This window comes from Pelodiscus sinensis, chromosome 6 (assembly GCF_052426305.1).
Source record: "Pelodiscus sinensis isolate ZL-2025 chromosome 6, ASM5242630v1, whole genome shotgun sequence".
NCBI lineage: Eukaryota > Metazoa > Chordata > Testudines > Trionychidae > Pelodiscus > Pelodiscus sinensis.
In genome coordinates, this window is record NC_143057.1 from 129,809,580 (window position 1) to 129,824,176 (window position 14,597).

Consider the following 14,597-nt stretch of genomic DNA (forward strand, 5'->3'; position numbering starts at 1 on the left):
GACAGTCACCCGCCCAGCCCAGACAGGCGGCGTCACCCACCCAGCCAGACAGGCGGCATCACCCGCCCAGCCCAGACAGACAGCGTCACCCACCCAGCCAGACAGGCAGCGTCACCCACCCAGCCAGACAGGCGGCGTCACCCCCCCAGCCCAGACAGGCGGCATCACGCGCCCCCTAGCCCAGACAGGCGGCGTCACCCCCCCCCAGCCCAGACAGGCGGCGTCACCCACCCAGCCAGACAGGCGGCATCACCCGCCCAGCCCAGACAGACAGCGTCACCCACCCAGCCAGACAGGCAGCGTCACCCACCCAGCCAGACAGGCGGCGTCACCCCCCCAGCCCAGACAGGCGGCATCACGCGCCCCCTAGCCCAGACAGGCGGCGTCACCCCCCCCCAGCCCAGACAGGCGGCATCACCCCCCCCAGCCCAGACAGGCGGCGTCACCCCCCCCAGCCCAGACAGACAGGCGGCGTCACCCACCCAGCCAGACAGGCAGCGTCACCCACCCAGCCCAGACAGGCAGCATCACCCACCCAGCCAGACAGGCGGCGTCACCCCCCCCCAGCCCAGACAGGCGGCGTCAACCCCCCCAGCCCAGCCAGACAGGCGGCGTCACCCACCCAGCCAGACAGGCAGCGTCACCCGCCCAGCCCAGACAGGCAGCGTCACCCACCCAGCCAGACAGGCAGCGTCACCCCCCCAGCCCAGACAGGCGGCATCACGCGCCCCCTAGCCCAGACAGGCAGCGTCACCCCCCCCCCCAGCCCAGACAGGTGGCGTCACCCCCCCCAGCCCAGACAGACAGGCGGCGTCACCCCCCCAGCCCAGACAGACAGGCGGCGTCAGCCCCCCAGCCCAGACAGGCGGCATCAGCCCCCCCAGCCCAGACAGATAGGCGGCGTCAGCCCCCCAGCCCAGACAGGCGGCGTCAGCCCCCCCAGCCCAGACAGGCGGCGTCAGCCCCCCAGCCAGACAGGCGGCGTCACCCGCCCAGCCCAGACAGGAGACATCATCCCCCCAGCCAGACAGGCAGTGTCATCCTCATCAGCCCAGACAGGCGGCGTCATCTGCTCCCCCACCCTCTCAGCACCCTCACAATAACACACTAGTGCGCCCCGCCCCCGCACTCCCTCCAGTAACCTGACAACCCGCCTCCCCATGTTCAGAGCAAAGTGCAAACCTGATTTGTCGCCTCGGCTTTCCCTGGCTAAGCCCTTCATTGCCCACCACTGCACTGTCTGCACAGCCCTCCAGACGCACACGCGTGTGCACACACCCAGCACCCCGCCCCAGCCACACACACCCAGCGCACTGCCTGCACAGCCCTCCACACGCACACGCGTGTGCACACACCCAGCACCCCGCCCCATCCACACACACCCAGCGCACTGCCTGCACAGCCCTCCACACGCACACGCGTGTGCACACACCCAGCACCCCGCCCCATCCACACACACCCAGCGCACTGCCTGCACAGCCCTCGACACGCACACGCGTGTGCACACACCCAGCACCCCACCCCATCCACACACACCCAGCGCACTGCCTGCACAGCCCTCCAGACGCACACGCGTGTGCACACACCCAGCACCCCGCCCCAGCCACACACACCCAGCGCACTGCCTGCACAGCCCTCCAGACGCACACGCGTGTGCACACACCCAGCACCCCGCCCCATCCACCCACACCCAGCGCACTGCCTGCACAGCCCTCCAGACGCACACGCGTGTGCACACACCCAGCACCCCGCCCCATCCACCCACACCCAGCGCACTGCCTGCACAGCCCTCGACACGCACACGTGTGTGCACACACCCAGCACCCCGCCCCATCCACACACACCCAGCGCACTGCCTGCACAGCCCTCGACACGCACACGTGTGTGCACACACCCAGCACCCCGCCCCATCCACACACACCCAGCGCACTGCCTGCACAGCCCTCGACACGCACACGTGTGTGCACACACCCAGCACCCCGCCCCATCCACACACACCCAGCGCACTGCCTGCACAGCCCTCCAGACGCACACGCGTGTGCACACACCCAGCACCCCGCCCCATCCACACACACCCAGCGCACTGCCTGCACAGCCCTCCACACGCACACGCGTGTGCACACACCCAGCACCCCGCCCCATCCACACACACCCAGCGCACTGCCTGCACAGCCCTCCACACGCACACGTGTGTGCACACACCCAGCACCCCGCCCCATCCACCCACACCCAGCGCACTGCCTGCACAGCCCTCCAGACGCACACGCGTGTGCACACACCCAGCACCCCGCCCCATCCACACACACCCAGCGCACTGCCTGCACAGCCCTCCACACGCACACGCGTGTGCACACACCCAGCACCCCGCCCCATCCACACACACCCAGCGCACTGCCTGCACAGCCCTCCAGACGCACACGCGTGTGCACACACCCAGCACCCTGCCCCATCCACACACACCCAGCGCACTGCCTGCACAGCCCTCGACACGCACACGCGTGTGCACACACCCAGCACCCCGCCCCAGCCACACACACCCAGCGCACTGCCTGCACAGCCCTCCAGACGCACACGCGTGTGCACACACCCAGCACCCCGCCCCATCCACCCACACCCAGCGCACTGCCTGCACAGCCCTCGACACGCACACGTGTGTGCACACACCCAGCACCCCGCCCCATCCACCCACACCCAGCGCACTGCCTGCACAGCCCTCCAGACGCACACGCGTGTGCACACACCCAGCACCCCGCCCCATCCACACACACCCAGCGCACTGCCTGCACAGCCCTCCAGACGCACACGCGTGTGCACACACCCAGCACCCCGCCCCATCCACACACACCCAGCGCACTGCCTGCACAGCCCTCCACACGCACACGCGTGTGCACACACCCAGCACCCCGCCCCATCCACACACACCCAGCGCACTGCCTGCACAGCCCTCCAGACGCACACGCGTGTGCACACACCCAGCACCCCGCCCCATCCACACACACCCAGCGCACTGCCTGCACAGCCCTCGACACGCACACGCGTGTGCACACACCCAGCACCCCGCCCCATCCACACACACCCAGCGCACTGCCTGCACAGCCCTCGACACGCACACGTGTGTGCACACACCCAGCACCCCGCCCCATCCACACACACCCAGCGCACTGCCTGCACAGCCCTCCAGACGCACACGCGTGTGCACACACCCAGCACCCCGCCCCATCCACACACACCCAGCACACTGCCTGCACAGCCCTCGACACGCACACGTGTGTGCACACACCCAGCACCCCGCCCCAGCCACCCACACCCAGCGCACAGGGAGCACAGCCCTCGACACGCACACGTGTGTGCACACACCCAGCACCCCGCCCCAGCCACACACACCCAGCGCACAGGGAGCTCAGCCTGCAGGCTAAGGGAGCTCGTTCCACCACCCGTGGAGAAGGGAGCGACAGATGCGGGGGGGGGGGCTCCGTGTGTCCCTGATTACCCACTTGGGGGGCCCCACGTGCTGCCGCGAAGTCCCTGTGGGGCAGTGGGGAGGCGCGCTGGGGGCGGTTCTCCAGGAGCTAACTCACCGGGGGTTTCTCTCGACGCCTCGCCCTCGGCAGGACAACCTCAACCTCCTGCTGACGGAGGAGGAGATGTACAGCCTGATGGAGACCTTCCAGCAGTGCAAGATCATCCCCGGTGAGCGCTGCCCTGCCTGGGCCCTGCCTCAGCAACGTGCCGGCCCCATAGGGGCACAGCAGATAAAAGCTCTACTACTGCTGACAGCGGGTGGAGTTTCTCCTCTCACTTAGGGTACGTCTACACTGCCAGCCTAGTTCGAACTAGGGTGGCAGTGTAGACGTACCCTTAGAGGCCAGGGTTTGCGGGCCCGGAGTCAGGGCCATGCTGCACACGTGTGGGCGACCTACAGCCTCCCGCTGGCACCCCGAACTCTGGCAGCACCCCCAGAGCCCTGTTTGTGCCCTCTTTATTCCGGTCCCAAACCCACCCGGGGGTGCTGTGTTTCCCAGGCCACACCGATGAGCCCCATGCAAAGTGGAGCGGTGCTGCTGGTGCCCCCCGTGGCTGCCAAGGGGCCGTGGGCAGCCCGGATGCGGGTCCCGGCACTCGCGTGCTTGGGAGGCTCCGCGGGGTCACATGGCCGGGCAGGATAGCGCTCGCCGTGGGTGCTTGGCAGGCGCCCGGGGCTGGGCAGAGCGGGGCTGATGGGCACCTGGCTTGGCCTTGCAGAGACCTGCCTGACGCTGGACAATTTCCTGCACTACAAGCACCTGGTCCACAAGCGCCACTTCGAGAGGCCGATGAGCGAGGAGCAGGAGGAGCGAGCCGCCCTGCAGTTCTCCGCGCTGGACCCCGAGAGGAAGGGCTACGCCGAGTGGCCGGACTTCCTCTCCCACGAGTCCATCGTGCTGCTGCAGAAGCTCCGGACGCAGGTACCGAGACACCCCCCACGGGTGCGCGAGAGCCAGGGGCAGGGAGCTCCGGAGGCCTGTGGGATCCTCGGTCAGTCCAGAGACCGCCCAGTGTCTCTCCCACTCCCGAGGAGCTGCCCATCCCCCCGCCCGTGTGAGCCTCCCCATATCCATCTACCTGCCTTAGGCATTTGGAGCGCCGGTCTCCTCACTCAGCACCCCCTGCAGAGCGGGCGTCCGCGGCCGCCTGCCAGGAGTTCCCAGAGTCTCCCAGAACTGGCAACGTGCCTGGACAACAACATGACATTCAGTGTTAAGTGCAAAGCGACACCCCTCAGAAACCGCAGTCCCGACGATCCCTGCCAACTGAGGGGGGCTCAGTCAGCTGTTGCCCGTCCAGAGCCAGATCTTGGAGTCACGGTGCCTCGTTCTCTGCAAACATCATCCCCGGACAGCAGCTGTCAGAAGAGTGATTGTGGGGCATTGGGACAGGGATAAAGAATAAGGGTACGTCTGGACTGCGTCCCTCTGTCAGCAGAGGGATGAAGATGAAGCAGGTCGACATTTCAAGTGAGGCAGGGATTTAAATATCCCATGCCTAATTTGCATAAAAATGGCCGCCATGTTTTGCCGACTCCGCATTTTGTCGGCAAAAAGGGGCCATCTAGAGGGGGATCTGTCGAGAAAGAAAGACTTTTTCGACAGATCCTGTAAACCTCCTTGCTAAAGGCATAAGGGATCTGTCAAAAAAGGCTTTCTTTTTCAGCAGACCCACCTCTAGACCTTTTTCAGCAGACCCACCTCTAGCCTTTAGCTGACAAAGTGCTGAGTCAGCAAAACATGGCGGCCATTTTTATGCAAATTAGGCGCAGGATATTTAAATCCCTGCCTCGTTTGCAGTGTCGAGCTGCCTCATCTGCATCCCTCTGCCGACAGAGGGATGCAGTCTAGACATACCCTAAGACAGAAAATCTCTTAGGGTATGTCTACACTACCACTGTAGTTCGAACTAGGGTGGTTAATGTAGGCAACCGGAGTTGCAAATGAAGCCCGGGATTTGAATTTCCCGGGCTTCATTTGCATGTTGCCGGGCGCCGCCATTTTTAAATGTCCGCTAGTTCGGACTCCGTGCCTGCGGCTACACGCGGCACGAACTAGGTAGTTCGGATTAGGCTCTCTATTCCAAACTACCGGTACGCCTCGTTCCATGATAAGTAATGGTAGTTCGGAATAGGAAGCCTAATCCGAACTATCTAGTTTGTGCTGCGTGTAGCCGCGGGCACGGAGTCCGAACTAGCGGACATTTGAAAATGGCGGCGCCCGGCAACATGCAAATGAAGCCCAGGAAATTCATATCCCGGGCTTCATTTGCAACTCCGGTTGCCTACATTAACCACCCTAGTTCGAACTAGAGTGGTAGTGTAGACATACCCTCACTGCCTAGTGTACCAAGCCACGGTGCGCCCACCGTGCTGCGGGCAGATATGGTTGCCTCATCATAGAAAAGACACCAGCCAGAGATGATCTAGAGCGGTGTTCCTCAGCCAGTGGTACGAGTACCCTGGGGGTACTCAAGAGAAGTCGGGGGCGGGGGGGAGTCCGTCCACACAACTGAAATGTGGCGAAAACTGAATTTTTTGTTTTAAGTTTTACAGCGTTTTATTATTTTTGTACTTTTTACACCCAAAAATTTCATCTCCCGCCCGGCTACAATTAAATTGTTTCACGAAATGTGTTGCAATGGGAGAAAAACAGTGTTGTGTGTCTGAAAACTGTACGTTCCGGGGGTACTTATAATTTTTTTTTTTGCAAAAGGGGTACTTTATAAAAAAAGGTTGAGAAACACTGCTCTGGACGGCGCTTGGTCCTGCCGTGAGGCAGGGGAGTGGACTCGAGGTCCCTGCCAGTCCGAGTGCGCTTACAGATCTCTCGGCAAGGGTTCCGAACGTGGTGAGGGGTATGGAACAGCTGCCACCTGAAGCGAGCTTAAAACGACGGGGCTTGTCCATCTCGGGCTAGGACAGAGGCCCAGAAACTCATGCCTGTGGGGAGACAGAGACCAGGGAGGGGTGACCCTACCCAGCCTCAGAACACAAGACCCGGGGCGCCCAGGGGAATTGCGAGGGGGCGGGTTGCAAACGAGCCCTGGGGCGTATTTCTCCCCCCAGCGCCCTGTGGGGCTGGTTGCCAGGAGACGTTGCGAAGGCCAAGAGTATAACTGGAGTCAAGAGGGTTAGCTAAGCCCCCGGAGGACAGGTGCAGCGGGGCTGTCGGCCACGAGGGTCCGGGGCGCAGCCTCACGCTCTGGGCGTCCTACCCCCCGGCTGCTGGACGCCGTCAGACGGGTCCCCCGAGAATCGCCAGTTCTGGTCCCTCCCTCAGAGGCCGGCACTGGGCCAGACGGGCCTTTGGTCTGGCCCCGGGTGGCCATTCTCCTGATGTGCCATGGGATGGGGGGGCTGTCTGCTCTGTACCCGGGTCCCCCTGCGCTGGGCTGTTATCCCCTCTGACTCACCCACCTGCGTATTAGCCCAGACACCCAGCCCCAGCCTGGGCAGGGAACAAGGCTCTTCCTGGGGGGAGAGACAAGGGGGGGGGGAGACGGACACCTGGCTGGGGGCAGGGCAGTTTTTGGCTGGGATGAATGAAGAGAGGAGACTTAGCAGAGCGCTGGGGGTTCCCGGGGGCGATGCACCCGCCCCAAGGGGTCTGAGGCTGCCTGGCCCTGACTCCTTATGTCCACACCACGTCTGTGCTGGGCTGTATCCCGGAGCAGCAATAACCCCCCGTTCTACTGGCCAGCGGAGTCCGTTCTCGCTGCTACGGGGGTGCAGGGCCGGGGGGATCCCCGACGCGCCGTCACACCTGTTCTTACGCCTTTGTCCCGCTCGAGAGGCTGGTCCACACATGGGTAAAAGCCTACTACAGCGGCCGGCTCAGGGACTTGCTTCGGCGCCAGGCCTGGAGGCTCATCCTGCCTCATGCTGAGCGTCCCAGATTCAACCCCGAGGTCAGCCCAAGGGGTAGATCACTAGGCCAGCTGTGACCACGGCCCTCTCCGCTGCCTGCACCCCGCAGCAGGGCGGGCTGTGTTCCCGACCCGGCCTGGCACGCCTTCCTGAACCCAGCCCCTTGGCTTGTGTCCCAATCCCCCCCATCGCGTCCCGCCAAGCCTGGGAGCGCCAGCCCCCCGCCCTCCTCCGCTCTCTCCCTCCCGCAGAATTCCCTGCTGCGGCTACTGACAGCCAAGGAGCGGGAGCGGGCCCGCGCCACCTTCCTGCCCCTCAGCCAGGACAGCCAGGGGCTGATCAGCAAGGCCGAGTGCCGGAGGGCCCAGCACACGTGGTTTCGGAAGCACCAGAAGGAGGCCCCGTCCTGCAACGTCAGGTAACAGGGCCGGCTGCCCTGCCCGGAGCCGGGGCAGCACCAGGAGGCCCCTCCCAGCCCCAGCTCCTGGGGGTTATGGGGCGATTCCCCGCACCAGCCAGATCCCCCTCCGCCAACAGCCCCCCCTTCCCGCGGCGTCCCCCCACCGCCCTCCCGGCTGCCTGCGGCGCCCGGATGCCGCGTGCCCGGCGGGTGGGCATGGCCAGAGCCTGGCCGGTCGTGGCCGTGCGAACGTGCCGTGAGGGCGCCCAGGGGCACTGGCGCCATGGCGGGAAATGCCCTTTCTCCTCGCAGCATCAGCCACGTGGGGCCCATGTCCGAGAGCAGCCCAGCCAGCAGCGGCAGCAGCAAGAGCCAGGAGAAGACGCTGCTGGCCACGGAGCCCGAGGAACCCAGGTGAGCAGGGCAGGGGGAAGGGGAGATGGAGGCTGCTCAGGGCTCTCCGGGCCGCACGGCTTGTTCAGAGGCCCCTCCGTGGCGGGGGGTCCCCGGAGCAAAGCGGGGACGGGCCGAGCAATCGATCCCTGCCCGATAGAGCGGCCCTGGGCAGCGCTGAAGGCAGCTCTCCAGTCCCCCCTCGGCCTGCTTCTCACGACTGACTGCTCGCCTTTTCCACAACCCCCCCACCCCCTCGACACCCCGGGCCCAGCCAGTGAGCCCCTCTGCACTGGGTCTCCTTCCGAACTGCAGCGCTGGGAGAAGCCAGTGCCCCGGGGCAGGCTGCGGGAGGGGCCGTCCGCCCTCCGAGCCTGAGCAGCTGCCTCCTTGCGGCCAGTGGTCGCTAGAGCACTTTTCATCAGCAGTGTCCGTGTCCCCTTTTTACACACGGGGAAACTGAGGCACCAGGCAGCACAGTGACTTGGCCAGGCGCGCTGTAGGCGAGTGGCAAAGCAGGACTAGAACTCAGACCTCCCCCAGCGCGCTAGGCACCCCCCCCCCCCCCCCGAGCCTCAGGCACCTTTTTGCAAGAGCGGTGGCATTTTCCAGGAAAGGGTGTCGTCGGCCGCATTCCTGGAATTCACAGAAATCGGCTGCAGCCTCAGGATGCCCCTTTCACCAGCGCTAGAGCAGAGCCTGGAGAGTCACACTGAGGGTCTCCCGCCGTGGCCGGCCGCAACCAGACGTTGCTACGTCCCCCAGAGGTGGCTGCATCGGGGGAGGGAGAGTAACATGGTCACTTTACAACCAGGCTGCAAACCCCCGGGGGGCTCTTCAAAGTCCGAAAAGCTCTGCAGAGAGCTGAGGCAGGTGGTGTAATTACCCCCCTACCCCCGTCCATGTGGCTGGAGACAATGTTCTGTCTCCAGTTAAAATCCCGGGGGACGGAAGACGGGAAATGGTCTTGTGAAGCCGGAGCTCCGGGTACTTCCCGCCGTTCAGTCCGGCAGGACGGGCACTGAGCCGCCCCCCGCTGAGGGACGGAGCGCCGAGCCGGCTCCCGTGTGCCAGAGACGTGGGCTCTGCCGCCCGGGGCAGGCCGGTTGGATGGCGTCCCCTTCCCAGGCTGGCGGAACCCGCAGGCGTGGGTGTGTGCGGGGGCCCGGCTCCCTGAGGGGACCGATTTCTGCGGGCGAGGCAGTGCATTTGAAAACGGAATGGCCAGCCCCTCTGCTCGCCCCCTTTGCTCTCCTGGCCAGGAAAAGGGAGCTGGGGCTAGTGGGCAGAGCAGCGGCTGCGTGTCAGGCCTCCTGGGGTCTAATCCTGGGTCTGCGTGGCCCGAACCCCTTCCCCACCTGCACGAAGGGTGTTGCCTGGCCCCCGCGGTGCGGGCGACTCCCTGTCCGCGAGGAGCAGAGTGCGGGTAAGAGCCGGAGCTGACCCTACCGTGGCAACCGCACAGCCACAGCCACCCAAAGCAGCTCCCCTGGGCCCCGGGGTCGGGCTGTGAAAGGTGCGGCACTTGGGGCAGCAGGTGGGGCAGGCAGGAGCCCCCGGAGCCGGGCAAAGCGCGGCAGGAACCAGCTGCTGGGCTGGAAAACGTGCAGCTCCCTGCCTAGCGCCGTCTGTCAGCCTCCCTCGGGGCCGGCTGCGCGGCAAACCAGGGATCGCGGGGGGACAGGAGAGGGCTGCCGCACGAGCTCCTTTGGGCAGCGGCCCAGGGCGCTGAACAGCTGTTCAGGGCTGGAACCCCCCCATCTACACTCCCCCCCCCCCCTGCCCCTCGGCCAGCAGCCTGCAAGGTGTGTCAGACACACGCTGAACAGCACTTCAGCAGCTAGACAGGCGGGTGGGGAGGGCGGGTCCCTGTCACCTCCCAGACACTGGCCGAGGGAGGGGGTGTCACTAGGCCCTACAGGCGCTGGGTAGGGGGGTCCCTGTCACCTCCCAGACACTGGCCGAGGGAGGGGGTGTCACTAGGCCCTACAGGCGCTGGGCAGGGGGGTCCCTGTCACCTCCCAGACACTGGCCGAGGGAGGGGGTGTCACTAGGCCCTACAGGCGCTGGGCGGAGGGGTCCCTGTCACCTCCCAGACACTGGCCGAGGGAGGGGGTGTCACTAGGCCCTACAGGCGCTGGGTAGGGGGGTCCCTGTCACCTCCCAGACACTGGCCGAGGGAGGGGGTGTCACTAGGCCCTACAGGCGCTGGGCAGGGGGGTCCCTGTCACCTCCCAGACACTGGCCGAGGGAGGGGGTGTCACTAGGCCCTACAGGCGCTGGGCAGGGGGGGTCCCTGTCACCTCCCAGACACTGGCCGAGGGAGGGGGTGTCACTAGGCCCTACAGGCGCTGGGCGGGCGGGTCCCTGTCACCTCCCAGACCCTGGTGGAGGGAGGGGGTGTCACTAGGCCTGGGAGGAAAGGAAAGGTTGGGGTTACCCTCGGCACAGAAGCCCAGAGAAGCGGTTGGTGTCTCTCCATCTCCTCCAGGAGGGGGGCGTCTATTCTAGCTGCCAGGCCAGGGTCATTTACTGGTGTGTCTCATCGGGGTCTCCCTGCCCTGCTGCTCCCCCTACACCCCATCCAGGCCTGTGTCCAGCCATCACCGCCCGTTCCAGACGGGGTTCTGCAGCCTCTTCCCGCAGGATCCTGTCTGCATCTGGCTTCTCTGCTGCTCCTGCCTTGCCAGGTGGCTGCTGCTTTCCCTGGGGCTTGGTCACATCCTGGTTCTGGGGTTTTTCCTGGAGTCCCTGAGCCCCCGGCCCTGGCCAGGAGGAAGGGAAATGCAGAGCCCGGCTCCGGAGGTCAGCGCGCCAGGCTCCGGCGAGGGGACCCCGTCTCCCCAGGGGCCCCTAACGCTGGAGCGCCGGGGTCTGGCCCACCCGTGCCAGGCTGCTCTGTGCTCAGGCTGGGCTGGCCAGAAGCTGCAGCGTCCCACGCGCGGGGGCTGGGGGCTGCGGGCTGCGCCCCTGCCCATGTGGCCCCCAGGCTAACTCGTCTGCTCCCCCCGGCAGGGTTGTCGACTGGCCGACCTTCCTGACGGAGAGCGTCGTCTACATCCTCGCCGCCCGCCCCAACAGCCCTGCCATCCACCTGAAGCCGCTGGCGTAGCCGCTGCCGGGGCCGGGGGCGGGCTGGGCTCCCGCCCGGAGGATGCATGAGCGGGCGGGCGGCCGGGGGCACGGGGCCGCCCTCGCCAGTGTGTTCGGTATTCACCACGCTTGCAGCTGGAGGAGCTGGCCGGCTGCTTCCCCTGCCGAGGGCGCCGCCTGCCCGCCGGAGGGGGCCCCTCCTGCTGCCGCCTCGTCCCTCGTGGGCCTCTGGGCGCCGGCCCCACCCGCGTTCCCATTGGCAGAGCAAGGACCCCGCCCACACCCCCGCGCAGCAGACTTCTGGTTTCTGATTGGCTGGGAGAGCCCGTGCGAGCCCCCGTCAGGCGTCTGGCCGGTGGAAGGCCCCCTGTGCTGTTGCTGCAGGGCCGCGGGCCGGGAGTGCCCCCGAGCGCCATGGTCTGGCAATGGGACTGGCGCGCCTGGCGGAGGGACGGAGCCTGCAGGGCCGCCCTGCAGCTGGCAGCCCCGGAGCTCCGGCATGGTCCCAGCCTCCCCACTGCTCCCCCAGAGGCACACGCCGGGCGCTTCCACCCAGGCTCTTGGGGCTGGTCTCTGCGGTTCCCTTCCCGTGCTGCTGGGCAGACCCCCCAGAGCGGGGAGCTACGGCGGGCAGGGAGCACCCGCAGCAGCCAGGGCTGCGTTCCCCACTCTGCTCTGCTTTGACACCCATTTTCCAGCCCCCCCGCGGGACCAGATCCCCCCCGCAGGAGAGCTGGGGTCTTGGACATGGCCTATGGGGGCTGGGCCGGCAGTGAGCCCGCCACGGAGCTGCTGCTCTTCACCCCCGGCTGCGGGAGACACGTCAGGCCCAGTCTCTGCCCAAGGGAGCACCGGTCCTGCCCTGGCCGAGACGGCTGAGTGCGGGGCCACCAGGCAGAGCAGCTCCGCGTGCCCAGGTGCTGGTGCAACTCGCCTCCCCTTAAGGTCACTGTCCCACTGGCTTCGTAGCTCAAGCTGTCACGGCTCCGGCACCGCGCCCCTGAGGTCCCTGGTTTGGTTCCTCTGAGCCGTGGGGCGCTGCGTTCCTCAGGCTGTCAGACTCCCAGCCCTCCGCTGCGGCTGCCTCAACAAGCCACAAAGAAACCCCTCGAGCAGCTCCTCCTCCCGGCTTGGGTGCCAGGCGCTGCCCTGCCAGCCAAGGGGCCCCCCAGCTCCGGCCTGAGAGCTGGGCAGGGGGCAGGGTCCCCCACTGGTGTGGATGAGCACCAGGGAAGCAAGTTGGATTTGCTAACGCACACACCCCAGTGTCTGCAGCAAGGATGCGGTAGGAGCCGACTGATTCTACCCTGCCAGTGTGGGGCTGCATGCAGGCGTTGTGGGGCGGAACGTGGCCGCAGGTCACAGGGGTCCCAGCTGGCCTTGCCATGTCTGAAGCAGGGGAGTGAGTTCTGTGCCCATCACATACCAGCTGCCTGCCTTTGCGGCGTGGTCTCACACGCCTGAGCACCCTCCCCACCCCCCAGACTTTATGGAATCCGTAGCCACATGCGACTTCACAGCCATAAGCCAGGAGAGACGTCAGGCCCTCCTGCTCCAAAAGCCCTGGCAGGAGCCAAAGAAGAATCTCCTTTTGCTGTGAGCAGTACAGGAGCTATGACACACGGCCGAGCACTGCCGCTCGGGGCACTGGGGACAGATGCACGAGCTCTGCACGCCTCTCCCAGGCACAGTGCTGGCACTCGGCACCTGTTAACTCAGATCAGCGCCTCTTGCTGCCTACAAAGACAAGCCATTACTGCACCAGGACGTAAGATCAGCAGGCTCCCAGGAGACTATCAGGAGGGGCCAGATTTTCACCCTGCCCAGCTGAGCCACCCCGAACAACCGCAGGGATCAGCCCCTTCCTCTGGCAGGAAGGTGCGGCCTTCCGGGAACGTGGTGCCTGCAAGCAGCATGGCTCGCTGGCCTCTGGAGTCGTGTCTTCATTGGGAAGCTGGCCAGGGCCTTCACCGGCTACTCGACCCACAGAAACTCCCCAGGCCCCCATGCCTAGGAGAGGGCCTGGAGCAGCCAGCCCAGAACCCCAGAGGCCAGAGAGATGAGAGCCATGGGGATCCCGAGTGGCCACCAAGCGCAGCGAGTCAGAAGCCAGGGGCCTGGCCGCTCCAGCGTCGGGGCTGGGCGGAGCCGAGTGTTGCTCTTGGCCTGGATCTTCGGGAGGCAAAGCAGGAGGGGTGAGCGATGGAGCCTCCCGGAGCTAGAGCTCGCCTGTGCGGACAGAGGCTGCGGGAGCTGCACCGAGCACTAGGGAGGGCTCCCCGCCCGGCGGCCTGGCTCTTGGTGAGAAGCACTTAGCCCTCCCCAGGGCCAGCCGCAGTCGGTCACGGTGAAACCGAGCAGAGATAAAACGGTTCCAGCAGGTCTGACCTGCTCCGTGCCAGGCCCTGCCCCCGACAGCTCTGCCGGCAGCTCCGCAGGGAATTTCCACCCCCGGGGCAGCGCCTGCGGCTGTGCACTCGCCACGTGTCGGGGCAGCACCCGGGAGCTGCGTCCCGCTGTCCGACCCAGCGCGGCAAATACTTTCGCTTTCGCTTCCTTCCAGCTTCCCACCGGCCCGGCTCTCAGCAAGAGGGCACGGCCCCAGGCTGTGCTGGAGGAACCGGTCCCCCCGGATCGCCCCGTGTCGGCAACTCCAGGCTCGCTGCAGGGCCACGGGGATTGCCGGCCCCGGGGTTACAGCTCACCTCACCTTCTGCAGCTCTAGCGGGGGCGCTGGCCAGTTTGCCTTGTTTCATGCCTGTTGGGCCCCCGGCCATTGCCCGTTTCTCAGAGCCCTGCCCACAGCTTTGTCCTGGGTTAGAGGGAAGCCTGCCCTGCCCTGCGCTGCCCCGCCCACGCCTGCCACGTCCGCCCCGCCCACGCCTGCCCTGCCCTGCGCTGCCCCGCCCACGCCTGCCATGTCCACCCCGCCCACGCCTGCACCTGCCCTGCCCGCACCTGCTACGCCTACTCGTGCACTGCCTGCACCTGCCCTGCCCTGCCCTGCCCGCACCTGCTACGCCTACTCGTGCACTGCCTGCACCTGCCCTGCGCTGCCCCGCCCACGCCTGCCACGTCCACCCCGCCCACGCCTGCACCTGCCCTGCCTGCACCTGCTACGCCTACTCGTGCACTGCCTGCACCTGCCCTGCGCTGCCCCGCCCACGCCTGCCACGTCCACCCCGCCCACGCCTGCACCTGCCCTGCCCGCACCTGCTACGCCTACTCGTGCACTGCCTGCACCTGCCCTGCGCTGCCCCGCCCACGCCTGCCACGTCCACCCCGCCCACGCCTGCACCTGCCCTGCCCGCACCTGCT

General features: G+C 66.4%; 1 protein-coding gene across 2 annotated transcripts in view; it reads left to right on the top strand.

Moving 5' to 3' along the window:
* Nucleotides 1–14,178, top strand: part of PHF24 (PHD finger protein 24) — a 40,045-nt gene extending 25,867 nt beyond the window's left edge. For both annotated transcript variants that reach the window (XM_075932819.2, XM_075932820.2), the window contains exons 4-8: nucleotides 3,612–3,690; nucleotides 4,243–4,445; nucleotides 7,645–7,811; nucleotides 8,106–8,207; nucleotides 11,202–14,178. In XM_075932819.2, the coding sequence (XP_075788934.2) occupies nucleotides 3,612–3,690; nucleotides 4,243–4,445; nucleotides 7,645–7,811; nucleotides 8,106–8,207; nucleotides 11,202–11,298 (648 nt within the window). In that variant the 3' untranslated portion in view covers nucleotides 11,299–14,178. The remainder of the gene's footprint in view (nucleotides 1–3,611; nucleotides 3,691–4,242; nucleotides 4,446–7,644; nucleotides 7,812–8,105; nucleotides 8,208–11,201) is intronic.
* The last annotated feature ends 419 nt before the right edge of the window (nucleotides 14,179–14,597 follow it).